Source organism: Palaemon carinicauda, chromosome 2, assembly GCF_036898095.1.
Source record: "Palaemon carinicauda isolate YSFRI2023 chromosome 2, ASM3689809v2, whole genome shotgun sequence".
Taxonomy (NCBI): Eukaryota; Metazoa; Arthropoda; class Malacostraca; order Decapoda; family Palaemonidae; genus Palaemon; species Palaemon carinicauda.
In genome coordinates this window covers 35,117,423-35,143,625 of record NC_090726.1, presented here as the reverse complement: position 1 = coordinate 35,143,625, position 26,203 = coordinate 35,117,423, and the positions used below count along the sequence as shown (strand labels likewise).

The 26,203-nt window shown below is 39.1% G+C and overlaps 1 protein-coding gene across 2 annotated transcripts in view; it reads right to left on the bottom strand.

Moving 5' to 3' along the window:
- The window catches only part of LOC137623778 (multidrug resistance-associated protein 1-like), a 142,437-nt gene that overhangs the window by 37,683 nt on the left and 78,551 nt on the right, over positions 1–26,203 (bottom strand). For both annotated transcript variants that reach the window (XM_068354603.1, XM_068354597.1), the window contains exons 7-20: positions 22,027–22,217; positions 20,869–21,021; positions 19,672–19,849; positions 17,554–17,722; positions 17,081–17,232; positions 16,637–16,774; positions 15,580–15,726; positions 8,320–8,404; positions 5,522–5,724; positions 4,761–4,937; positions 4,283–4,450; positions 3,686–3,869; positions 940–1,036; positions 97–292 (exon numbers count right to left, since the gene is read on the bottom strand). In XM_068354603.1, coding sequence (XP_068210704.1) covers positions 97–292; positions 940–1,036; positions 3,686–3,869; positions 4,283–4,450; positions 4,761–4,937; positions 5,522–5,724; positions 8,320–8,404; positions 15,580–15,726; positions 16,637–16,774; positions 17,081–17,232; positions 17,554–17,722; positions 19,672–19,849; positions 20,869–21,021; positions 22,027–22,217 — 2,238 coding nt within the window. The remainder of the gene's footprint in view (positions 1–96; positions 293–939; positions 1,037–3,685; positions 3,870–4,282; positions 4,451–4,760; positions 4,938–5,521; positions 5,725–8,319; positions 8,405–15,579; positions 15,727–16,636; positions 16,775–17,080; positions 17,233–17,553; positions 17,723–19,671; positions 19,850–20,868; positions 21,022–22,026; positions 22,218–26,203) is intronic.

Below are 26,203 nucleotides of genomic sequence, written 5' to 3'. Positions count from 1 at the left end.
TTATCAAGAAACACAAAAAATAATAATTCTAATTAAGGACCTGATTTAATACTAAGCAACCATTCCAATACATAATCAATACTCATAAAACTTTACCTTTCCAATTTCAACTTTTTCATCATGAATCAAAATCTGACCATTCTTCTTTGCATCATTAGATTTAATTCCATCAGCTGGAAGAGAACCCTTGAATAAGTTTTTGCTGGATCCAGTAAGCTCATTTTCACTCTCACTTTGGTGTCTACTGCTACCGGTGCTGCTGGTACGTCTTCGTCTTTTGATACTAACCACCCTGAAGAATAAATAACATTCAAATCTAGTCACCAATTAACACCTGGGTGATAAGCCCAAGAATCTTTCAAAATGAAGTGTTTTAATTTGAAATAACAACAACTGTATTCATTGTATGGACAAGAGTCATGGTATGCCAATGAAACAATATCCAACAGATTTTATAGATTTGAGAACAAAGCCCTCAAAAGAATAATGAGAGTTGAATGGCAGGACAGGATTAGAAACGAAACTATAAGACTACTCGAATGCCATATGTGGATGAGATCATGGTGAGGGGTAGAAGGAAATTGTTTGGGTAAGCTCTTTGCACTCCCCAAGAGAGATTAGTTCACCAAATTTTCAACTGGGCTCCGCAAGGCACTAGAAGAGTTTGAAGACCCAGGCCTACATGGCTGAGGACTATGGAGCATGAAGTAGGAGATGATGAATGGAGAAGTATTAATTTAAAAGCTCAAGATAGAGACAAATGGTGAAATCTAACAGAGGCCCTTTGCATCAATAGGCGTAGAAATAGGTGATGATGATGATAGCTGAAGAAATTATCCAAAGCAAATCTAACTGAGACTTCCTTCTGCTGCAATACACTATGTGATATTTAAGAGTTATACCCTACTAATATAAAAACAAAAGAAAATTTCCACTTGCCTTCCATCTTCAGCTTTGCTGTTGTGTCTAGAAAGCTGTTTAAGAAGTACTTGTCCACTGGGCGTTTCTTCGAGTTGGTCAAGAAGTTCCCCTAAATCTGAAATAAAATACAGTAGGTAATTTACCTCACCACAAAATAAAGCATCCTCTGACAGCCAAATTATTACTACTACAAGCCTAGCTGCAATCTTAGATGTACTAACAGAATTCTACAAGTCTAAGAGTCCTAATAGGGAAAGCAATCCAGTAAATAAAATCAGTGTTGGGAGAGAGAAAGCAAACCACTACAGAAGAATGTAGAACTAATGGACACACTACAAAGTAGCAACAAAAAACCAGATAAATAATAATTTTGAATAGAAAAGTAACAGATAAACTGAGAAACCTAACTTGGTTCAATTGTATCTTTCACTAATACCTTTCCCTTATAATACAATATTTTTTGAGTAAGCTGTCAAGATAACATATGAATATAAAACAATATAACAAAAAAGCAGCAGCCCGGTTCCTTTTATTAGCCTACAGTTTGGCTAGAAAAGAAAACAAGATAGAAAATTTGACTAACTCCTGCTTCAAAGAGGGATATGGCTGTCACCAATTTTCTGAGCTAACTTGTAGCCCTGCCTATGGAATAATACTTGGAACTTTGGAAGCAGATGGAGCACACAAATTCACTAGTTTGCCTTCTAACACATTCTATATTGCATGCTAATTCGTTAGTACCTGAATTTCTATAATTTTTTGTTCTATATTCTTCGGCATTTCAAATTACTTTAGATATAGGATAGCACTATCTTGCATAATTTCAGGCTCATATTGGTTAAAAGTGCTCAGTAACAACCACTTGTTAGCTAGTTACAGTTAGCATGAAACCTAATTAATCAGCATCAAAAGGATGCAAGTCAAAAGATAAAAATAAATTGGAACGCAAGGAACATATCAATAAATGCAACGAAGCACAGTTCTAAGTAAAATGAGTTTTGAGAGAGAAGTAATAAACCTAATTAAGTGACATCAAAATGATGCAAGTTAAAATGATAAAAAAAAAATACTGGATAGCACTGAACATATTACCATTAGATGCAATGAAGGACTGTTCTAAGAAAAAGGACCATGGAGATAGAAGCAATATGAACACCAGGTGAGGTTCATATAAATAATGTGTAACTACATGTACTTATAAACTATCCTATATCATGAAGTAATTGGAAGTTCCTCTTAATCGTAATGATTGGCTCAAAGGAGTGCATTATAACGAATAGGTAACAGACTACAGTAGTCTGATACAAGTCAAACTGTCTTCGAGCCCCCAAAGACTTGAGAGACTAAGCAAAACTAAAATTAGCAGCCATTCTTTGAAATAGTGATAACAATTTAACGACTCTTATCCACAATGAAAAGGGAGAATTGAGAGGTGTATACTTTAAAGTCTTGGGATAGCTGCGTCCAAATACTTTTAATAAAAACTGTATGGGAACATACATTAAAAACATGTTATATGGTACCTTTCTCTATAAAATTTTACTTTACGCTTCACTCTTAAACCCATTGCTTACAACTTGCATGTTAGTGCAGCACATGTTGAGGTTCAAGGATAAAAGGCATAGTCTATGTAATGGTCCCTCCTGTGTAATATAGTAGTGATGAATTATTTTTTTATTGATCTCTCATGATTTTTAGCTATATTTCTTCACTGAACATAATTAACCCTCAATAAACTTTTAAATTTTTTCATAGTAAGGCTCACAAGAGTAATAAAGGATGAGTCAGTATTTACTCAACAAATGTAAATCCACGATGAGCGAGTGGCTGAGCTTGTAAGTGAATAAAAATTCCCTATCACCCAGAAGATGATGGAATCAACCAGTTTTAGATGATATATCACCAATAGCAATAAAAAGTTAGGAGACTTTAAGATATGAAACACCAACTCTCAAATTAAAAATGATGTTGCTTAAGAATTATTACTTTGGCAAGAGGAGGGCTATATGGATCCAACTACATATTTAGTCTTCTGTTCTTAAAATATTTTATTATTCCTTGTTTCCTTCCCTCACTGGGCTATTTTCCCTGCTGGAGCCCCTGGGCTTGTAGCATCATGCTTTTCCAACTAGGGTTGCAGCTTAGCAAGTAATAATAATAATAATAATAATAATAATAATAATAATAATAATGTGATTCTCTTTCTATTTTATGGCTGGTTAGGCTCACTTAAATTAATATCTTATTATAATTTTTCATATTTTTTATCATCTTCATAAATGTAAGATTTTATAAGCACAAAAATATCTATTTTCAATAAAAATGATTGAAATATGAAAAATACAAAACTTATCTGCCCTCAGAAACCCAAGATATAAAGAGGAGCCTGCGATATAGATCCAACATAAAAAATATTTATAAATCTGTGACATACTAAAGGAGTAATAGGTGAACCACAGTATGGCAAGGTATTACTGTACAGTGCACAATATTTACCCTTTTATAAGCAATATAATATGGAAAGCTAAATTTTCTATAAATGTAACATTTTAATTTTCAGTGACATTACAAATTGTATGACGTCAAACCAACCATTACACGAAACTTGTACCAAGCTGCGAGTCTACTGTACCAAGTGCTTTTCTACATCCAATACATTAATGACTATATAATCTGTCACTGTCCTTAAAAATTAGTATAGTTGTTTAAATTTTCAAGACCAAAATAAGAAATCATGACTAATACTTTAAATGATTGTACATACCGTTATCTTCTTCCTCTATACTGTCTTTTGTGTTTATGTGTTGCAAAAGAAATTGTGCAAAGTTTCCTTCATGAGAAAGAAGTTCCTTGTAGGTTCCTCTCTCAACCACAGAGCCATCTTGAACAACAAAAATTTCATCCACTTGTGGTAACACCCATATTGCATGAGTCACAAGAATCCTTGTCTGAAACAAGATAAACAATCAGATATATGAATTATAGATTCATAAAAACTATGTTTTCCTATACAAGAGTACACAGAACACTCGTAAACAGCAAACACATACAAATCCACTATACATTTCTCAGTGCATGTATACTCATAAGCACACAATGACTGCACACAATTAACACCTTTGTGGAGTGACAAAACACAGCTATATTATTTCTCTGAAAGTAGTCCATATTGTGATGAGTAACTAAAGAATTAATTCCTTTAATATTCATTTCAGTACAATATACATCTTTATTTCAACTTGTAAAATCCCAAACTCCTCCATCTTTGCCAAATTTGTATTATCATACTAAACTTAAATGAGTAAGGAATTAATCAAAACATAAACTGAACTTTAACCTTGATTTTCAATTCAATACTTACTTTTCCAGTCATTAGACCCTTTGGTCCAATAAGATTCTGGAAAATGTGCCGTCCAACATGAGCATCAACAGCGCTTAGAGGATCATCCAAAAGTATTATATCTGCATTGCTGTATGCTGCACGTGCAAGTGATATTCTTTGCTTCTGACCTCCACTGAGGTTTATTCCCTAAAAAGAATATTTTTCAAGAATTCTATGATGTTCAGTACTACTGTAATAACAATAAAATTTTGAGAATGTTTATACTATAACTTTTTTTATACTTCAAGTACAGATTTTTTTTGCCATTAAAAAAATGAGTGTTCAATAAGTCATAAATAAGTATTCTTGCTGTGGTAACTATTTGAGTTATTAAAATACCAAGTCATCAATAAATCTATTTATCTTGTAAGATGCAACTGCTTGATTTTCGTAAGTGACATTTTGCTTTCCAGTCAGGAAAATAATGTTAATCATTAAATGCAAAGTACCGTAATACCTTTTCTCCAATTTCTGTCATATCTCCTCCAGGCAGCATTTCCAGATCTGGCAAAAGAGCACAAGCTTCAATCACTTTCCTATATTTTATCTCATCCAGTGGTTCACCCCATATTATGTTATCTTTTAAAGAGGCATTCTGGAGCCAGGCTTGTTGTGAAACATATGCTACTCTCCCCTGAAATTAAAAATGAGTTTTGAATGGATTACTCCATGAGAGGCACTTTGGGAAGAATTATGGATTAACTGTCATAGCTCTAAATTTGTAATAAGATCTTGAAAATACTTAATAAAGGACACTCATTGCCACAATCTGCTTAATTAGTTAAGGTTTAGTTCACTAGCCTAGGGTATCTTAGGAGAAGATATTCAATAGAGCAGCAATTAATTTTCTCAAGCAATGATTGGGGAAACAAAATCTTCTCCAAACTCTGTGCTATGATTATCGTTAAAAAACAAATTTCCATTAGAATTATCAATTCCTATTTCCAATCTTTATACAGTGAAGATATCATGGCATTGATAAAGTTGAAAATTTTGGGCCTCTAAACAAATTCAAATTTTACTGTAATCTTAATTTCTCTAATCATCGTTAATTAAACATGTATATGCAATACTGCAATAACACTGCATTAAATTACTTTAAAACTCATATATTTTAAGGTCACAAAAGAGCATAACATGCAACTATATCTGGTATAATATTAATAAAGTGGTAAAATATTTCAAAATTAAATGTCAATATTAAATAAATAGTATTACATTTATAATGACTCTTCCAGCTTCCTTATGCATTTCTCCTAACAGGGCTGACATAATGGAGCTTTTACCAGACCCAACAGAACCAACCACAGCAACCAAACTCTTGTATGACACTGTAATATCGATGTTTTTTAGAATCCAAGGTTCTTCATCATTAACAGTGCCCCAACTGAACTGTCCACCGTGAACGGCAACTGCTGAATCTGAAAAATTGTGGTAAAGCTGGTGATATTTATTCCTATCAAACACCTTATTGAAATAGTAACACAAAAATTTCAGAAGCCAATGCTTGGTGCCCCAGTGTCCTAATTTATTAAAACCTTTAATAAAAAAGCTATAAACAAAACCTCATAACTCTTCATATCATACATACAACATTCATACCTTTGATACAAAGGCAAAAAATATAAAAGGGAAAAAAATTGTAGTAGCTTATTGTAGCAAAGAATGACAAGACTATAAAGAGTAGGTGGGCCCTCTAGCAATGTGGATATTTACCAGGGATTTATCTGAGAAAGGACCATCACTCAACTTTGGCAGCTGTGCATGTTATAAGACTTCCTCAAAATAGGAAGTTTCTCCACTGAATGACAAAACCTTTATTCTTTTAGTAAACATAAATGTAATAAGTAATTTGTATCTTTCCTAGCTATACATACACAACTCCTTTAAAATAGGGGTAATGTCTTCAATTCTTTTTCCTTGTCCTCTTCCTCTTCTGATTCTGATGCTTCTTCTGAGAAGTAGAAGCTTACTCTCTACCTTTCCTCTTCCCTCCTTCCTGACCTGCTAGGTTGGGAGCTTTGAGAGGGCTGTGTAAGCACAGGATCCCTTCAAGAGGAAGAAGTTACAGGATGTCCTGATAGGGGAGAGAGGGGGCTGCAGGGCCTTCTTAATGGCTGCACTGAGGGTTTGGCCGCAGACACTTTCGATGAGCCCGAGCAGTCCTTTTCTACTTCCGCCTGCACTAAGCTACTGGAAAGGCCCGAGCAGTCCTTTTCTACTTCCGCCTGCACTAAGCTACTGGAAAGGAGAAATGTGACTGCACGTTACATCTGGATCAAGTTGTTTTGAGAGTTGGGGAATCAAAGCATCTCCCCTCTTCAAAACCCAGTTACCCCACTCGTATACTGAACAGAGTGCCAACCCGGTCACTGCCTTCCCACACAGCAGCACAGAACTCCTGTACTCATCCAAAGACTCGGGGGTCAAAAAACTCTTGTTCTTGTAAAGTATGTCTTAGGCAGGAACACTGTCAAGCTAGGTGGCTGTGGTACTGAGCAGTACAATGTACTGTGATACATTTCAATGAAATAGTTCGTTTCACTCAAAAGAAGTACATTACTGCTTCTTTCACTTTTCTTACATGCTTTGTGGTTTTATTTATCTTTGGTGAAAAAATAATCTTTATACACCTATCGAACAAATTGGGACAAGTACAAACATCTAAATTAGTTTAATTATATATACAGTATATATATGCTTAACCATTCATTAAGTATATATTCATTCTAACCGAAGAACTACAAATGTTGTCTAACTCATTCTTCTGAAGGAGAGGCAGTGTCATAAAGACCACTATCTTACAACTATGACTGGCCTTCCTGAACTTCTACTACTCCCAACTTCCTCTTCCATTTCTGCTAGCAGAGAAGTCGCTAATAATAAAATTAAAAGTGCCCATATCTGACAAAGCTCCCCTAAGGGGAGAAACCACACTAACCTCTCAAACAGGACCCACAACACTGGGGAAGTGACAGGCACACTCACTGACACTAGCAACAGTGACACTGAGACAGGGGCTTGGGTAAGAAGTACAGAGAGGGAGGGAATCACCTGGCATAGGGAAGGGGTGACAGGTACAAGTTGATAAGCACTTGGGTAATAATTTTAGTACTGCTTACAGGGATCACCACTGTGGGCATCATTAGTATATGAGTTACTGACACTGCTGGCACTAGAATCACTGGGGTCACCGGGGTGAAGTAGCCTTAACTACCCGTACCTTCAAAAGGACATTGGGGGCCTACCTGTGAGACATAAGGGAGGCGAAGCCTTCCTTAGGTCACTTGTAGGTAGGCTGTAAGAAAGTGTCTTCAGCACATGTTGGAGAGCAGTGATCACCTCATGGTCCACAAAACCTGAAACACTCAACAATGTAGAACAGAGTTCTCCCAGCTCCTGCAGCATACTTCCTAGATCTAAGCCAGGGGTGTATGAACAGGAGCTTCAGCAAATGGAAAACTCAGTGAGGAGCGCAAAGTGCTACGGTCTCTCCGACAATTCATGAACTTGTCAGAATAAAACCGAAGACGGCTTAGCCTTCCTGCTTTTCATCGAAAATGCCAGACAAACAGGAGTACATGATCTGCACTCATTGAAAAATTGGATAATTATAAACAACTAGGCTTCTATGCAGTGTTTATGAGTGCCGGTTTAGGTACAACAGGTACAAGACACATGCATTCTTGTTCATTCCATTATCAAGACAAAGGCAAGAAAAAGATTACGCAATCATGGATATGATGCAACAGTAGATTCATACTAGCTGGAGCCAAAGACAAAAGCGAAGGCGGTTGAGCGGGGCTACTCGCCCCATGCTCACCATCTGTTGTTAACTACCTAGTTATTATCTTAAATGGGTGTTCCAGCTCCACTAAAGACATTCCCACCTATTTCAAAGGACGAAAGGCTTGTATACATGTAGGAACAAATGAACTTGTGCACAAATTCACATTACAGGAAGTACTTTACAGATATGAAGAATAAAAACATTAATACAGTACTAGGGTACTTACTTTCCTCTTCGTCTTGACATACAGCACTTAAATCAATATCTGGTGATACAAAATATTTTCCCAATCTCTTTAATGCTACATTGGCCTGAAAATAGAAAGAAAAATAACAGAGATATCAAATAGAGATTATGTTTTTGTTGTTACTCATTCTCATTCAACTAATAGTAATAAGTTTATCATGTCACTGGCTAGTCAGATACCTATCAGCAACCTAATTCAAAAGTACAATGAAATATATTACAATTACATAGTTTGTTTCATTCAAAAGGAATACAGTACTTCTTTCAGTTTTCTTAAATGCTTTGTGGTTTTATTTATCTTTGGTGAAGTAAATAATCTCTCTAGACCTATTGAGCAAATTTAGACAAGCACAAACATCTAAGATAGTTTTATTTGAAGTATATGCTTAACAGTTCATTAAAAATATATTCATTCCAATCTTAGAACATCACTATGTATAATTTAACAAATATTCTATTCTATACTGTTCCCTCACTATTATGAGGTTTAGCGATAGAAACTGTGTCCTTTTATCTGATGTTAATCTTGTAACTATTCCAAAACTTCACTTTGCATTAACAGTTAAAAATAAGAGCTGGAAATGTAGTAAACATGGTTCAATATGTTATTTTCATTAGTAAAATAAATTTTTGAATATACTTACCCGATGATCATGTAGCTGTCAACTCTGTTGCCCGACAGAAATCTACGGTCGGGATACGCCAGCGATCGCTATACAGGTGGGGGTGTACACAACAGCGCCATCTGTGAGCAGGTACTCAAGTACTTCTTGTCAACAAGAACTCAATTTTCTCCTCGGTCCACTGGTTCTCTATGGGGAGGAAGGGCGGGTCCTTAAATTCATGATCATCGGGTAAGTATATTCAAAAATTTATTTTACTAATGAAAATAACATTTTTCAATATTAATCTTACCCGATGATCATGTAGCTGATTCACACCCAGGGTGGTGGGTGGAGACCAGCATACATGTTCACAAAGAAGCTAAGTATCCCGTATTTCATTTTATAAGTTATTCAAAAATAACATAAAATAAATAAGTACCTGGTAAGGAAGACGACTTGAACCATTACTCTGCCTTTATTAAGTACGTCTTCCTTACTGAGCGTAGCGGTCCTCTTAGGATGCTGAACGACTCTTAGGTGCTGAAGTATAAAGGGCTGCAACCCATACTAAAGGACCTCATCACAACCTCTAACCTCGGCGCTTCTCAAGAAAGAATTGACCACCCGCCAAATCAACAAGGATGCGGAAGGCTTCTTAGCCGAACGTACAACCCATAAAAAGTATTCAAGAGAAAGATTAAAAAGGTTATGGGATTATGGGAATGTAGTGGCTGAGCCCTCACCTACTACTGCACTCGCTGCTATGAATGGTCCCAGGGTGTAGCAGTTCTCGTAAAGAGACTGGACATCTTTGAGATAGAATGATGCGAACACTGACTTGCTTCTCCAATAGGTTGCATCCATAACACTCTGCAGAGAACGGTTCTGTTTGAAGGCCACTGAAGTAGCCACAGCTCTCACTTCATGTGTCCTTACCTTACCTTCAGCAAAGCAAGGTCTTCTTCCTTCAGATGAGAATGTGCTTCCCTAATCAGAAGCCTGATGTAGTAAGAAACTGAGTTCTTAGACATTGGAAGAGAAGGCTTCTTGATAGCACACCATAAGGCTTCTGATTGTCCTCGTAAAGGTTTTGACCTTTTTAGATAGTACCTAAGAGCTCTAACTGGGCAAAGTACTCTCTCCAGTTCGTTCCCCACCAAGTTGGACAGGCTTGGGATCTCGAACGACTTAGGCCAAGGACGTGAAGGAAGCTCGTTTTTAGCAAAAATCCGAGCTGCAAGGAACATGTAGCCGTTTCAGATGTGAAAACTATGTTCCTGCTGAAGGCGTGGATCTCACTTACTCTTTTAGCTGTTGCCAAGCACACGAGGAAAAGAGTTTTTAATGTGAGGTCCTTAAAAGAGGCTGATTGGAGAGGTTCAAATCTTGATGACATAAGGAACCTTAGGACCACGTCTAGATTCCAGCCTGGAGTGGACAACCGACGTTCCTTTGAGGTCTCAAAAGACCTAAGGAGGTCCTGTAGATCTTTGTTGGTGGAAAGATCCAAGCCTCTGTGGCGGAAAACCGCTGCCAACATACTTCTGCAACCCTTGATCGTAGGAGCTGAAAGGGATCTTACGTTCCTTAGATGTAACAGGAAGTCAGCAATCTGGGTTACAGTGGTACTGGTTGAGGAAACTGCATTGGCCTTGCACCAGCTTCGGAAGACTTCCCATTTAGACTGATAGACTCTGAGAGTGGATGTCCTCCTTGCTCTGGCAATCGCTCTGGCTGCCTCCTTCGAAAAGCCTCTAGCTCTTGAGAGTCTTTCGATAGTCTGAAGGCAGTCAGACGGAGAGCGTGGAGGTTTGGGTGTACCTTCTTTACGTGAGGTTGACGTAGAAGGTCCACTCTTAGAGGAAGAGTCCTGGGAATGTCGACCAGCCATTGCAGTACCTCTGTGAACCATTCTCTCGCGGGCCAGAGGGGAGCAACCAACGTCAGCCGTGTCCCTTTGTGAGAGGCGAACTTCTGAAGTACCCTGTTGACAATCTTGAACGGCGGGAATGCATACAGGTCGAGATGGGACCAATCCAGCAGAAAAGCATCCACGTGAACTGCTGCTGGGTCTGGAATCGGAGAACAATACAACGGGAGCCTCTAGGTCATCGAGGAAGCGAACAGATCTATGGTTGGCTGACCTGACCCTTCCGGCTGAGGCGATCTGCCATGACAATCATATCGCCCTGAATGAACCTCGTTCCCAGCGTGAGCTTTCGATCTTTTGACCAGATGAGGAGGTCCCTTGCGATCTAGAACAACTTCCTCGAATGAGTCCCTCCCTGCTTGGAGATGTAAGCCAAGGCTGTGGTGTTGTCGGAGTCCACCTCCACCACCTTGTTTAGCTGGAGGGACTTGAAGTTTATCAAGGCCAGATGAACCGCCAACAACTCCTTGCAATTGATGTGAAGTGTCCTTTGCTCCTGATTCCATGTTCCCGAGCATTCCTGTCCGTCCAATGTCGCACCCCAGCCCGTGTCTGATGCGTCCGAGAAGAGACGGCGGTCGGGGTTCTGAACAGCCAAAGGTAGACCTTCCTTGAGAAGAAAGCTGTTCTTCCACCACGTTAGAGTAGACCTCATCTCTTCGGAAACAGGAACTGAGACCTTCTCTAGCGTCATGTCCTTTATCCAGTGAGCAGCTATATGATACTGAAGGGGGCGGAGGTGGAGTCTCCCTAACTCGATGAACAGAGCCAGCGATGAAAGTGTCCCTGTTAGACTCATCCACTGCCTGACTGAGCATCGATTCCTTCTCAGCATGCTCTGGATGCATTCTAGGGCTTGGTTGATCCTTGGGGCCGACGGAAAAGCCCGAAAAACTCGACTCTGAATCTCCATACCCAGGTAGACAAAGGTCTGGGATGGGACGAGCTGGGACTTCTCTAAATTGACCAGGAGGCCCAGTTCCTTGGTCAGCTCCATAGTCCATCTGAGATTCTCCAGACAGCGACGACTTGTGGGAGCTCTTAAAAGCCAGTCGTCTGATGGAGCCGGACACAAGATCATGGTACTGCTGCACAGTCTGTGAACTGTCAACCATGGGGAAGCGAGGAAGTACAGCGACAACCCGAAACTGTCTAGACTGTCTGGGTATTACAGACAACTCTTTATCGGGTTGCTGAGGTTGCCGCACCGCGTCACAACAAGTCACCTCTGCTGGTTGTTGAACGTCTTCCCAGTGACACACTGACTCCGTAAAAAGAAATCCTCTATCAAGGACTAAGCTTGGACTGCATGTCTTGCAACAAAGCTCAAGGTCTATGGGAGCAGGTGTGGCAACCGACGGGGTTAGCGACTGAAGCGGAACCATTTACCCTCCCTGGAAGCATGTCATGCTTAAATAAAAGTCCATAGGAGGCTAAGCAGCTTAAGGCTCCTCTCCAAATGACAGAGTCCTCAAGGGAATATCAGAAGGAGGGAGAACAGCACTTTCTCATCTACAGGAACCATATCCGAGAAAAGCTAAGTTCTCTCAGTGAGGGTTTCACTGGTGCAAAAGCAGCAGACCAGAAGGCAACGTTATGAAACTGCTTGACAGTCTGTGAACTGTCAAAAACTGAACTGTCAACCACAACAGGAGCGTGAGGACATACAGCACTGGTGTATAAGTAGCAGACCAGAAGGCAACGTCATGTAACTGCATGACAGTTTGTGATTTGGCAACAACCAAAGATGTGTGGGGAAGCCTCAACTCCTGCCTGACTAGTTTGCTGCTGGCGAGTGGCGGTAACCACAGTGTGTTGCGGAGGCTGACACACCGTGTCAAAACACGGCAGCTTGTGGTAGCTCCCGCACGGCAACGGAGTGCTCTGTGTGTGGGAGTCATCAAACATCTGGCAGGGTTGACTGTGCATGGGTGGAGGAGCTCTCACAACAAGAGTGTGAGAGCATGAAGCCATGCCGGGCGCACAACCGTGGGAGGTGTAGGCCCACGGGTGCATCGTCAACCTTCTCCGCAGTCGGAGTGTGGGAGCTGGCAACAACAAAAGCAGAGTGCTGGTGCGTGGGAGGGGCTGCGGTGGGTTGAGGAGCATGCGGTATGGTATGCAGAGCATGCTGTAAGGTATGCAGAGCATGCTGTAAGGTATGCAGAGCATGCTGTAAGGTATGCAGAGCATGCTGTAAGGAATGCAGAGCATGCTGTAAGGTATGCAGAGCATGCTGTAAGGTATGCAGAGCATGCGGTATGGTATGCAGAGCATGAGGTAAGGCATGCGGCTCATGCTGCATGGTATGCGGCTCATGCTGCATGGGATGCGGCTCATGCTGCATGGTATGCGGCTCATGCTGCATGGCATGCGGCTCATGCTGCATGGGATGAGGCTCATGCTGCATGGAATGAGGCTCATGCTGCATGGGATGAGGCTCATGCTGCATGGTATGAGGCTCATGCTGCATGGAATGCGGCTCATGCTGCATGGTATGCGGAGCATGCTGTAAGGTCTGCAGAGCATGCTGCATGGGCTGAGGAGAATGCCGCATAGTGCTGGAACCCGGCAACTCCTGATGCGGCAGCTCACGCATGTTAGCAGATGGTGTAGCAAGAACATGCGTCTGGCAGTGAGGACTGCGCATCGGTGGAGGAGCTCTCACAGGTGTGGTGTGGGAGCAGGCAGCCGCAGTATCTGCTGAGCGCACAACCTCGGCGGGTTGTAGGTAAACAGGCTGCATTGTCAACCTTCCAGCATGATACTCCTGTATGAAGGAGCAAGCTGAGACTGTAAAGTCTGCAGCATGGACCACTAGGGTCTATGAAAGACAACAACAAACGGAGCTACTGTCCGTTGTGACTGAGGGTCTAAAACAGCTGGTGCGGCAACAGACGGAGTTACTGCCTGTTGCGGTACCACCTAGCCTCTCTTAGGAGGTGTGCAGTTGTCGTACTGCAGCGAGTCCGAACTGACCCAGTGGCTACACCTAGGCCGTTGGACTTGCGCGGAAGGGACCGACTTGCACTTAAAAGCTGCAAGATTTGGTCCATGGTTTCTGCGAGAAACCTCTTCCGCAGACGAGGAATAAATGGGCTCTCTCGTCTTTGTGTGGGTGGGGTGATCACGTCGGCAACGTGTGTAGATACACCCGAAACCACAGAGGGAAACGTCTGTTCGTCGATCAAGGCCTGAAGAACCCATAAGTCCTTCGACATTACTTCTCCCCTGGGCTTGGGAGCTTGTAAGAGGTCCCAGACTAGGTGAACCACTGGCACGAACAGACGAACCCTCGAACGCAACACTGTAACACTTTGCGCATATCACTTTATCACTTTTGATTTTCTGTTTGCACTTATTTCACTGAACTAGAAACTTTAAGTGGTTTGTACCTGAAACACGCAATCCTATCCTTCATTAAAAGGTAGTAATTGCGAAAACAGTATTACAATGTAACAGAAAAACATAATGAAAGATAAAGAATTCAGTGGCTGGAAAAGAGACTAAACACTAGATCAAATAAACTACGTTTAAAATCTCTCACCGCATAAAGCCTGGGAACAAGAATAAAACTCTAGAAACGTTTTACCTTCTTCCCCTCTATCGACTAGGGAGAAGAGCAAAAAAACGAGAACAACGTTACCCGCTTGAACGAAACGTTTATCCTCCTCTCTCTCCCTCCGTCTCTATCTCTCTCTCTCTCTCTTGACTTAGAACCTGAGAGATGAGCCCAATTATATATATCGTTAAAACATATTATTTGTTAAAGGAAAAAAAAAAACTGAAAGGTTTCCCAAATAAAAAGCTCCTTTATTAGAATTAAAACCATTTAAGCTAAGAAAGAATGAACGAAACGCTAGAATCGGTTTACTCTTACTGCAACGTGAAACCGTGAATACTCTCTCTCTATCGTAACGATAGAGCGCAAGTTGAACGTTCTGAACGTCAACAACTGCGGAGACTAAACAAAACGTTAGTTCAACTTTGAAAACAGTACGAGACTTATCAAAGAAATTCTTTCAAAAACATTAAATTAAAATAGCATAAATTCTTAACAGGAAAAACGATATGACGAGCTCAATGTTAATTAACTTCGGTTCCAAGTAAGGACCGCCTACTATTAGGAAAGGTCGCATATTTTTTTTTTTTTTTTATTAAGGAAAGTTAATCGAAGAGGCCTATAAATGGCGGAGAGATATAAAATAAAAAGTGAAAGAGAGTCTATACTCTCTTCGACACCAACACTTCCGTCTAAGGGAAGGGTCGGCCATTTAAAAGTGAAAGAGAGTCCATACTCTCTTCGTCACCATAATTAATTCAAATTAATTCCAAAAGCTTGCTAAGCTAAAGATAAAGCTTCCTGAATAGCGAAGGCTAAACTCTAGAGCAAATACATCACCAAATCGTGAGCAATAACTCCAGAATCAACAGCGTATCCCAGTAGGTCTAGCCGGTGGCACGACAGAGGAAAAATTGAGTTCTTGTTGACAAGAAGTACTTGAGTACCTGCTCACAGATGGCGCTGTTGTGTACACCCCCACCTGTATAGCGATCGCTGGCGTATCCCGACCGTAGATTTCTGTCGGGCAACAGAGTTGACAGCTACATGATCATCGGGTAAGATTAATATTGAAAAATATACAGTACTGTACTTGAAGACAAAAACAGGCTAACGGTACAGTACGACAATAATCCAAATTACCTGAATTGCCTGGGCAATTGTAGCAGGCAACTGAGTGATGGGCATCCTCATTATGTTGAAAAGAGAAATGGCCACAAATGCTGTCTTTGCATCCAATACATTATCCTCCGATACCAATACAAAAGTGGCAAAAGATGCCAGCGCTACCTGTAGGAACAAAAATACAATTTGGCAATTATAATTTCAATTTTCACCTACTGCTATGATTTCTTCTTTTATGTATCTGATTGTTAGCAAAATTATGCAGAAAATTTTGTATGGAGTTTTTATGAAAATTTTACCAAAGATGAACTGTGTTACTACAAGCATATTAAATTTGGAAAGAAACAAATGTTTAGAGTGAGGACTCTTTTCAGGGTTGAGTGCTCACCCTAAGCAAAAGTTTACGATCTTTAAACACATCTTTAATGCTGTTGGTTTGCAAGATGATAAAACTTCCATATAGTATATGAGTTTGTACATATAAAGCTGAAGGCAAACTAGAATCTCACAATATTTGTTCATTTTTACAAGCATGAAAGAGTACAACGTTGCCAACATGTATAAGATGTACGTTATAAAGCTGAAGGCAAACTAAAATTTCATGTTATGTCTAATAGCAATGTTGACAAGCCCTAAAATGTATGATGCTACCTTCCTCAGAATAAGACAAATAAAATATCTTGCCTTCATAATTGGAAAATTATAATGTAAAAGACCAGTATAATACTCAATTTAAAAGAGAGAACTTAAGACAGACTCTTACTTATGAGATGACATAGGAAAGGATGAATGTTTCGTAATGGATTTAGGAAAGACACCGCAAAACATTCTTGATGACATTGTAGATGAATTTATAACTAGAGTAAAAATAACAGCAAGATGAATATTACAATTAGATGTCAAAAGAACATTACTCAAACAACGGTATCCAAAGGTTAAATTATTACTTCCACTTTTTTCAAGTAAAAAGAGGTACATATTACACAAGATAATTTAATTACAATACATGGATGAAGGACTTTTAAAGAAATTCTAGTCTGCTTTGCAGAATTTTACACACAAAAATTAAGCTTACCAAATATGGAGTTGCCAACCACACAAAACTTGCAAAGGCTTGAAAATATGCAGACTTTCTCAATACACTTATTTCTTCTTTTCTAATTACTTCAACTTGTTTAGCAAATGATCCCTCCCAAGCATATAATTTTAGAGCCTGGAAAATACATAAATATTTGTGATTGATTGATTTAAAGTTTTCTGGCATCCTGACATCTAAGGTAAATAATTGTGAACAAAAATTCAAGACTACTGTACTCTACCAAGTTTTTAAAGTCTAGGAAATTAATATAAACTTATATTTACCTATTTTCTATAAATATCAGTTTCATTGGGTTATAAAATATTTCAATAACCTTAGAAAATAGCATAAGCTAGAACACAATAATAAATAACTAAACTATAACTAAATCATAATAAATAACTACGGAGTAACGACAGTTTTGCAAAAGTAAATTCTGACCTTAATACCATTTATGATTTCATTTAGTAACTTTATTCTCCTGTCCTTAAATTGCATTTGAGATGTTTGAAGAATCTTTATTTTGTTGGCTACTACACTGTTTATGGGGATTAAAAGTATAAGAACAGCAACTCCTGCTAGCACAGATGGACCTAAAAAAGAAAAACAACATTAAGATTATCTATGATACATATTGAAGTTGGCGTAATATCAAAGACTTCTCGGGAAAGTAGAAAGTCAAATAAATTTTTACTGTACAAGGATATATCCCTAGGTATGAAAGTAGTAACAGCAAATTTAAATTTTCCTAATTATTGTTTCACAAATGAGGAAAAATATTTTGAGTAAACTGAGCAAATGTAACTGGCTTTGTTAAATTACTTCAATGATAATGTAAACTTAAACTCTTTATGTCACTACACATCTATTTAGAATAGTAATCAAATACATTATCTCAAAACAAACATAGTTACCTAATAACTGCCAGAGCTCATAGAGGGCTATACTTATTACAATAGGTGCACCCCAGGCAAGGTTTATGTACAGCAGTGTGTCACTTAAACGCTGGGAATCGATCGACATAAGATTTACAATTTCTCCAACTGTAGACTCTCTTCGAGCACTATTTGACAACACCAAGGCCTGAAAATATATTGCTTGTACAAAAAAGGTAACCTTCCCTATAATGAATATACTGTATATACAGTGTACAAATGATTGAATTACTGTATATTTTCTAAAATCTAAATAAGCATTATTGTTGCTAACTGCAGCATATCTAATATCTATTTGCAAAGAAGGTTCATAAGTGGGAGCTCTACTATTCAGACAAGTCCAGCAAGAGGTATGTAAGGAAATATCACATGTGCTGTATATTACAACAATTACTTGCAAAACACTGGTAGAAACTTTCTTAAATAAAAAGGACTACTATTGTTAAATTCTTAAATGTCAGGTAGATAAAACACTTTCTCCACAGTCCCAGATCTAAGGGGCTAAAAGGCAATGTCAGTGAGGTTTGTGAAACAAAATATTTTGAGGTATTTTACTATTATCTTCTTAAGTCACTTGTTAAGCTGATCTTAAGTCTGTAAATATTACCCTTTAAAAAATATGGATGGAATCACATGGAAGTTAAACTATTTTTGTCTGTTGAGCTCTCTAACTTATGACTTGCATTCAGATCAAGTACACAGTATAATTGTTTTTTCATGTGGGGTTATTAGAAAATAAAACTTTGGTTGTTATATCTTTATCTTGTAGTAAATAAATAAGTGCAGTTGATGATGGAAATATGAAATATTAGTGTAACTTCTGCAAAAACATATTAGTACTAAGATAAAAAAGGGTTATACATTATTAAGTATCCAATATATTTTTGTTTATAAATTCCTTTCTATTTGGTCAAAGACTTTATTTATGTATAGAGTTTATTGATAAAATTGTAAAGGGAAGAAAAAGGGCTAAAACTGCAGTGTCTGCCAAAGAAATTCTAATCATTACCACTTATTTAAAGGATCAAGGGAATATAGGTCTAGATTTTCCTTTTACAGGAACCTTCAACAAATTTACCATATTAATCAGCAGTATCCTAAATCAAAAAGAAATTCTTTACAACCAAAAGCATAAAGCAATCAAGCTTCCACGACTAAACATAAAAGGATGGCAGATTATTGTTGTTTTAGCTGAGGTATACACATATTCTCAGTAGGATTTGATTGCGCCATTATTAATTTTGGTATCTGGTAAACTAAAAGATATTAGTAAAAGCTATATGAGGGAGAGATACTAAAAGGTAAAAAAGTCTTCTTTAAATTGTCAAAAAGAAAGGTTTTCAGTTGATGCCAGATTTATTTGTTAATCCCCATGTCTGTGAACCCAGCATGGCCCACAGTAGAGTACTAAATGTGCTTTGCAGCAGCCCTTTGCAATGCTTTGAGCCTTTTAATTCTTACCCGTTCACATGGGATCTCCTCATTTAGTTCTCTCTCTTCAATAACACTGCCTTGCTTTATTTTCAATCCTCATTCAAACAAATCCCCAAGGCAAGCCTTTTGTAACTCGTATTGTATCTCCATAGTCTAAAACTACATTGAAACAGCAGTAATAGTTTATTTGAAGAAAATGAATTAAGATAATGTATACAATAATGGTCTACAATGAGATATACATTGGATTTTTGAGTTTGGGCACTTTAGTCCTGCACTGGGGCCTGGGAGGTCATTCATAGCTGCATTATGAAGTTAAAATCAAAAAGGGGTTGGACAGCAAGATGGAAGAAATGAAGCAGAAAGAAAGGTTACATAGATGCCTAGAATGCAAGTGAAGGATGCTGCAAACACCATCAATTAATACCAACAGTACAGTGTATTGTTTGAAGAGAACATGATATACATAATTATACATTCTACAGTCAAAACCAAGATGATTACCTAAATAGTGTGGAAAAGGATGGTACGCAATATGCTGTAACATCAATGTGGTTGAATTTAAGGATACCCATTCCTTAAAATATCTTCAATAATAATGGCAGGGTACACCAGATTAAAAATAATAACAAATCAAAGGTAATACAAAAAAGTTACACTTACTTTACGGTAAACAGCAGACATGATGGTAGACCTTAACTGCGTCCCCAAAGTTTGGTCAATGTAATAGAAAATGTTCTTAACGAAAGTTGTTAAAAGTGTGATTAACATGAGGAGCAAAGCATAAAAGTATCCATGCCAAGTTGGTTCACTGTCATCGGTTGTATAATTTATCAGGGCACTGGAGATAAAGATGATGAAACAATAATTACAATACAATATTCAATATACACAGGTGCAACAGTACTGATCATCACAAAATACAGTATAGATAAAATGTTACTTGAAAAGAAGATATTTTAATAACCATAAAATTAAACAGTAATATTCTCTAGCTCAATGTGACTTTGAAAAAAAAAACTGTGTACCATAAATAATTAATGCTACTTTTACATTTAAAGTACGGTAATTAATAACCTGTATCAATGAGCCTTTAATTCACACACGAACTTCTTACCTATGCTCAATCAAAAACTATTTTAACAATCATATATATTAGCATAGAGTAATTCCAGAAATAACCAATATTCAAATATTCTATTTACTGGCCCAATATAAATCTAAATGACATACAGTACAATCAGACCTCAGTACTGTTCTGTACAGTACTGTATTTGCATTTGGCCGATTTGTTCGTTCACTAAGGAGATCTGCAATATAATTTAATGAATAAATCAGTTATTTTGCAGTCTTCTAGATACATCCACTCTCCTATGATTAGTGAGTTTCACAGCATTCTTGTTTTACTTGTGGTGGCCTAATTGGTAACGTTCTGGCCTTGTGAGCTAAGGATGGGGGGTTTGGGGGAGCCTATAAGTCTATCTGCCGAGTCATCAGCAGCCATTGCCTGCCCCTCCTTGGTCTTAGCTTGGGTGGAGAGGGGGTTTGGGCACTGATCATATGTATATATATGGTCAGTTTCTAGGGCACTGTCCTGCTTGATAGGGCAATGTCACAGTCCCTTGCCTCTGCCATTCATGAGTGGCCTTTAAACCTTTAAACCTTGCCACTTTGTCTCTCTTTGCGGGATAGCCAAATCTCTTTACAACATAACCGGTAAGCTACCCATATTTTTTTGCAGATTTATGGTATTTGCGAGTATCTGTGTTACCTAAGAACTTCAATTGAAGAGGTCTGACTGTACTGAATAAGAGAATAACCTCAGAAAACTTTCAATTTCTACAACATACATGACATTACCTTAGAAGTCGAGGAGTAGCAAAAACCATTACCTCTGACGCTACATAGAGGAGTGTTGCCAGAAAGAATGGTAAAAAGAACAACCTTAGTAATACATGTAATACGGATACTTTGGGTAGAGCAGTTACATCGTCTCCTGGTATTTTTCTCTGCCTGAAAAATAAATCAAAGGTTATCAGGATAGCTAATATGTAAATGTACAAAGACTATATATATATATATATATATATATATATATATATATATATATATATATATATATATATATATATATATATTTAATTCATAATTTTTAAGTACTACCTAACACAGTGAACAATGCATAATAAGGAAAAAATTATGTTTGGAATAATCTAGAAAAATTTTGAAAAACCCTCAAGTTATTGATAACAAAGAAAGTTTGTTTATTCAATAAAAAGGGTCATCATCATTTATCTTATACAGTACAGTATAATAATCAGGCATGCATTAAAAAATCTATTTACTGTACTATAAAGAGGGATATTATAGATTACTGTATACTTGAAAACTAAATGACAATAACTTGACAAAGTTGAATATATCTTTTAAACAAGATGTTACTTAGTTGCATTGGTTCCATTCTTAAGATTTTAGCTTCAGCCTTTAGGAAAAGAAAATTTAAAGTTACGTATAAATTGCATAGAAAAGGCCAAGTGCCATCAAACGTGATAAGGATAGCTCTTAAGAACTTAAAATATACTGCATGTCTGCTTTCATCTGGTAAGGTTAAGGAAATGCGAACCAATAGTAGAACCAGATGATGGTGGGGAATTTAAAGTTAAACATACGTGTAGCGCACAAATTTTCAAATTTTCAGTGGCCACACAAATTTTAAAATTTTTGGCGGCTGCACGAACTTAGTTTTGTATCCTGAATATTTTTTCGTAATACGAGGCGAAAAAACTTTTTATGTCGTTTCGTAAATGAGTTTTTCATATACCAAAACTTTTGTATCCTGAGGTTTCACTGTATTTTAAAAAATCCAAACGGTTTTGGAGCATATAAAAAGTGTAAATACATTAAAAGAAAATAATAAACTGATTTTGTTACACTAACAAGATTCCTGAAGCTAAGATTCTATGAGAAATATTACATCTGTATTCCAAATGAACAGACATAAGATACTGTAATACCTACGTAATAGCAGATAGCTCCGTTTGCCATGCAATATCCCACTCTTTGTCTAAATTTATGGTACGGACATGAGTGGGAAGCTCCCAAAGATCATCCATTTTCAAAGTGCTTTTGTAACCTCTCCAGACCATTCCATTTGCCCAGTGAAAGGTGATTCTACTTATAAATGATGCATCATACTCAGGAAAGGAACTCTGCAAGAGAAAAAACTTGTAATCTGTTCTGCAAGATTATGATATCTTAGGGCTGTTCTAGATGAGTGAGTGAAAATCAACTGTTGAGTTAAAATATTGAGAAACAAAATCAGTCTAACTGGGAACTTTGAAAATGCTGCCCTAGTAGTTGTTTAAAATAGCTAACCAAACTTGGGAAATTTAGGATTTGAGACGAATAATTAAAGAGTCATTCACATATGTGATAGGCTTGTCTAAAAATAATATGGCATAGGTAGAAAAACAAAGTTAAATGTTACTGGAATCATCCTGCCATATTGAACTAACCGTTAATATGGAACAAATCTGTGAAGAAACCGTGAAAAAAATCTACTAATACAAAGAAAAAGATTTAACATTGCATCGACACTATGAATTAGACAATTTTCCATGTCCAGTATATCCTAGGGCTACAGCAGTTTTATCATACAACATTTAACGGATACAACACAGCTATCTCATAGGATTTACAGTATATACCGATATATTTTTATAGTTTCATTTCCTTCTTATATATTCATATCTTTCATATGTTTTTTGGTCCTAGTTATGTTTCCATGAAAATGTTATTTTCATTAGTAAAATAAATTTTTGAATATACTTACCCGATGATCATGTAGCTGTCAACTCCGTTGCCCGACAGAAATCTACGGTCGGGATACGCCAGCGATCGCTATCCAGGTGGGGGTGTACACAACAGCGCCATCTGTGAGTAGGTACTCAAGTACTTCTTGTCAACAAGAACTCAATTTTCTCCTCGGTCCACTGGTTCTCTATGGGGAGGAAGGGCGGGTTCTTAAATTCATGATCATCGGGTAAGTATATTCAAAAATTCATTTTACTAATGAAAATAACATTTTTCAATATTAATCTTACCCGATGATCATGTAGCTGATTCACACCCAGGGTGGTGGGTGAAGACCAGCATACATGTTAACAAAAGAAGCTAAGTATCCCGTATTTCATTTTATCAGTTATTCAAAATAACAAACATAAAATAAATAAGTACCTGGTAAGGAAGTCGACTTGAACTATTACTCTGCCTTTTTTAAGTACGTCTTCCTTACTGAGCCTAGCGGTCCTCTTAGGATGCTGAACGACTCCTAGGTGCTGAAGTATAAAGGGCTGCAACCCATACTAAAGGACCTCATCACAACCTTTAATCTCGGCGCTTCTCAAGAAAGAATTTGACCACCCGCCAAATCAACCAGGATGCGGAAGGCTTCTTAGCCTTCCGTACAACCCAAATAACAACAATAAAAAGTATTCAAGAGAAAGATTAAAAAGGTTATGGGATTATGGGAATGTAGTGGCTGAGCCCTCACCTACTACTGCACTCGCTGCTACGAATGGTCCCAGGGTGTAGCAGTTCTCGTAAAGAGACTGGACATCTTTGAGATAGAATGATGCGAACACTGACTTGCTTCTCCAATAGGTTGCATCCATAACACTCTGCAGAGAACGGTTCTGTTTGAAGGCCACTGAAGTAGCAACAGCTCTCACTTCATGTGTCCTTACCTTCAGCAAAGCAAGGTCTTCTTCCTTCAGATGAGAATGTGCCTCTCTAATCAGAAGCCTGATGTAGTAAGAAACTGCGTTCTTAGACATCGGTAGAGTAGGCTTCTTGATAGCACACCATAAAGCTTCTGATTGTCCTCGTAATGGCTTTGACCTTCTTAAATAGTACCTAAGAGCTCTTACTGGGCAAAGTACTCTCTCTAGTTCGTTCCCCACCAAGTTGGACAGGCTTGGGATCTCGAACGACTTAGGCCAAGGACGGGAAGGAAGCTCGTTTTTAGCCAAAAAACCGAGCTGCAAGGAACATGTAGCCGTTTCAGATGTAAAACCTATGTTCCTGCTGAAGGCGTGGATCTCACTAACTCTTTTAGCTGTTGCTAAGCACACGAGGAAAAGAGTTTTTAAAGTGAGGTCCTTAAAAGAGGCTGATTGGAGCGGTTCAAATCTTGATGACATTAGGAACCTTAAAACCACGTCTAGATTCCAGCCTGGTGTGGACAACCGACGTTCCTTTGAGGTCTCAAAAGACCTAAGGAGGTCCTGTAGATCTTTGTTGGTGGAAAGATCCAAGCCTCTGTGGCGGAAAACCGCTGCCAACATACTTCTGTAACCCTTGATCGTAGGAGCTGATAGGGATCTTACGTTCCTTAGATGTAACAGGAAGTCAGCAATCTGGGTTACAGTGGTACTGGTTGAGGAAACTGCATTCGCCTTGCACCAGCTTCGGAAGACTTCCCATTTAGACTGATAGACTCTGAGAGTGGATGTCCTCCTTGCTCTGGCAATCGCTCTGGCTGCCTCCTTCGAAAAGCCTCTAGCTCTTGAGAGTCTTTCGATAGTCTGAAGGCAGTCAGACGAAGAGCGTGGAGGTTTGGGTGTACCTTCTTTACGTGAGGTTGACGCAGAAGGTCCACTCTTAGAGGAAGAGTCCTGGGAACGTCGACTAGCCATTGCAGTACCTCGGTGAACCATTCTCTCGCGGGCCAGAGGGGAGCAACCAATGTCAGCCGTGTCCCTTTGTGAGAGGCGAACTTCTGAAGTACCCTGTTGACAATCTTGAACGGCGGGAACGCATACAGGTCGAGATGGGACCAATCCAGCAGAAAGGCATCCACGTGAACTGCTGCTGGGTCTGGAATCGGAGAACAATACATCGGGAGCCTCTTGGTCATCGAGGTAGCGAATAGATCTATGGTTGGCTGACCCCACAGGGCCCATAGTCTGCTGCAAACATTCTTGTGAAGGGTCCACTCTGTGGGGATGACCTGACCCTTCCGGCTGAGGCGATCTGCCATGACATTCATATCGCCCTGAATGAACCTCGTTACCAGCGAAAGCTTTCGATCTTTTGACCAAATGAGGAGGTCCCTTGCGATCTCGAACAACTTCCTCGAATGAGTTCCTCCCTGCTTGGAGATGTAAGCCAAGGCTGTGGTGTTGTCGGAGTTCACCTCCACCACCTTGTTTAGCTGGAGGGACTTGAAGTTTATCAAGGCCAGATGAACCGCCAACAACTCCTTGCAATTGATGTGAAGTGTCTTTTGCTCCTGATTCCATGTGCCCGAGCATTCCTGTCCGTCCAGTGTCGCACCCCAGCCCGTGTCCGATGCGTCCGAGAAGAGACGGTGGTCGGGGGTCTGAACAGCCAATGGTAGACCTTCCTTGAGAAGAATGCTGTTCTTCCACCACGTTAGAGTAGACCTCATCTCTTCGGAAACAGGCACTGAGACCGCCTCTAGCGTCATGTCCTTTATCCAGTGAGCAGCTAGATGATACTGAAGGGGGCGGAGGTGGAGTCTCCCTAACTCGATGAACTGGGCCAGCGATGAAAGTGTCCCTGTTAGACTCATCCACTGCCTGACTGAACATCGGTTCCTTCTCAACATGCTCTGGATGCATTCTAGGGCTTGATTGATCCTTGGGGCCGACGGAAAAGCCCGAAAAGCTCGACTCTGAATCTCCATACCTAGATAGACAATGGTCTGGGATGGGACGAGCTGGGACTTCTCTATATTGACCAGGAGGCCCAGTTCCTTGGTCAGATCCATAGTCCATCTGAGATTCTCCAGACAGCGACGACTTGTTGGAGCTCTTAAAAGCCAGTCGTCCAAATAGAGGGAGACTCTGATGTCTGCCAAGTGAAGGAATTTCGCAATATTCCTCATCAGTCTGGTAAACACAAGAGGTGCCGTGCTTAGGCCAAAGCACAGGGCTTGGAACTGGTACACAACCTTTCCAAAGACGAACCTTAGGAAAGGTTGGGAGTCTGGATGGATGGGGACGTGAAAGTACGCGTCTTTCAGGTCTAACGAGACCATCCAGTCCTCCTGCCTGACCGCTGCTAGGACCGACTTCGTCGTCTCCATCGTGAACGTCTGCTTGGTGACAAAAGCATTGAGAGCACTGACGTCCAGCACCGGTCTCCAACCTCCTGTCTTCTTCGCTATCAG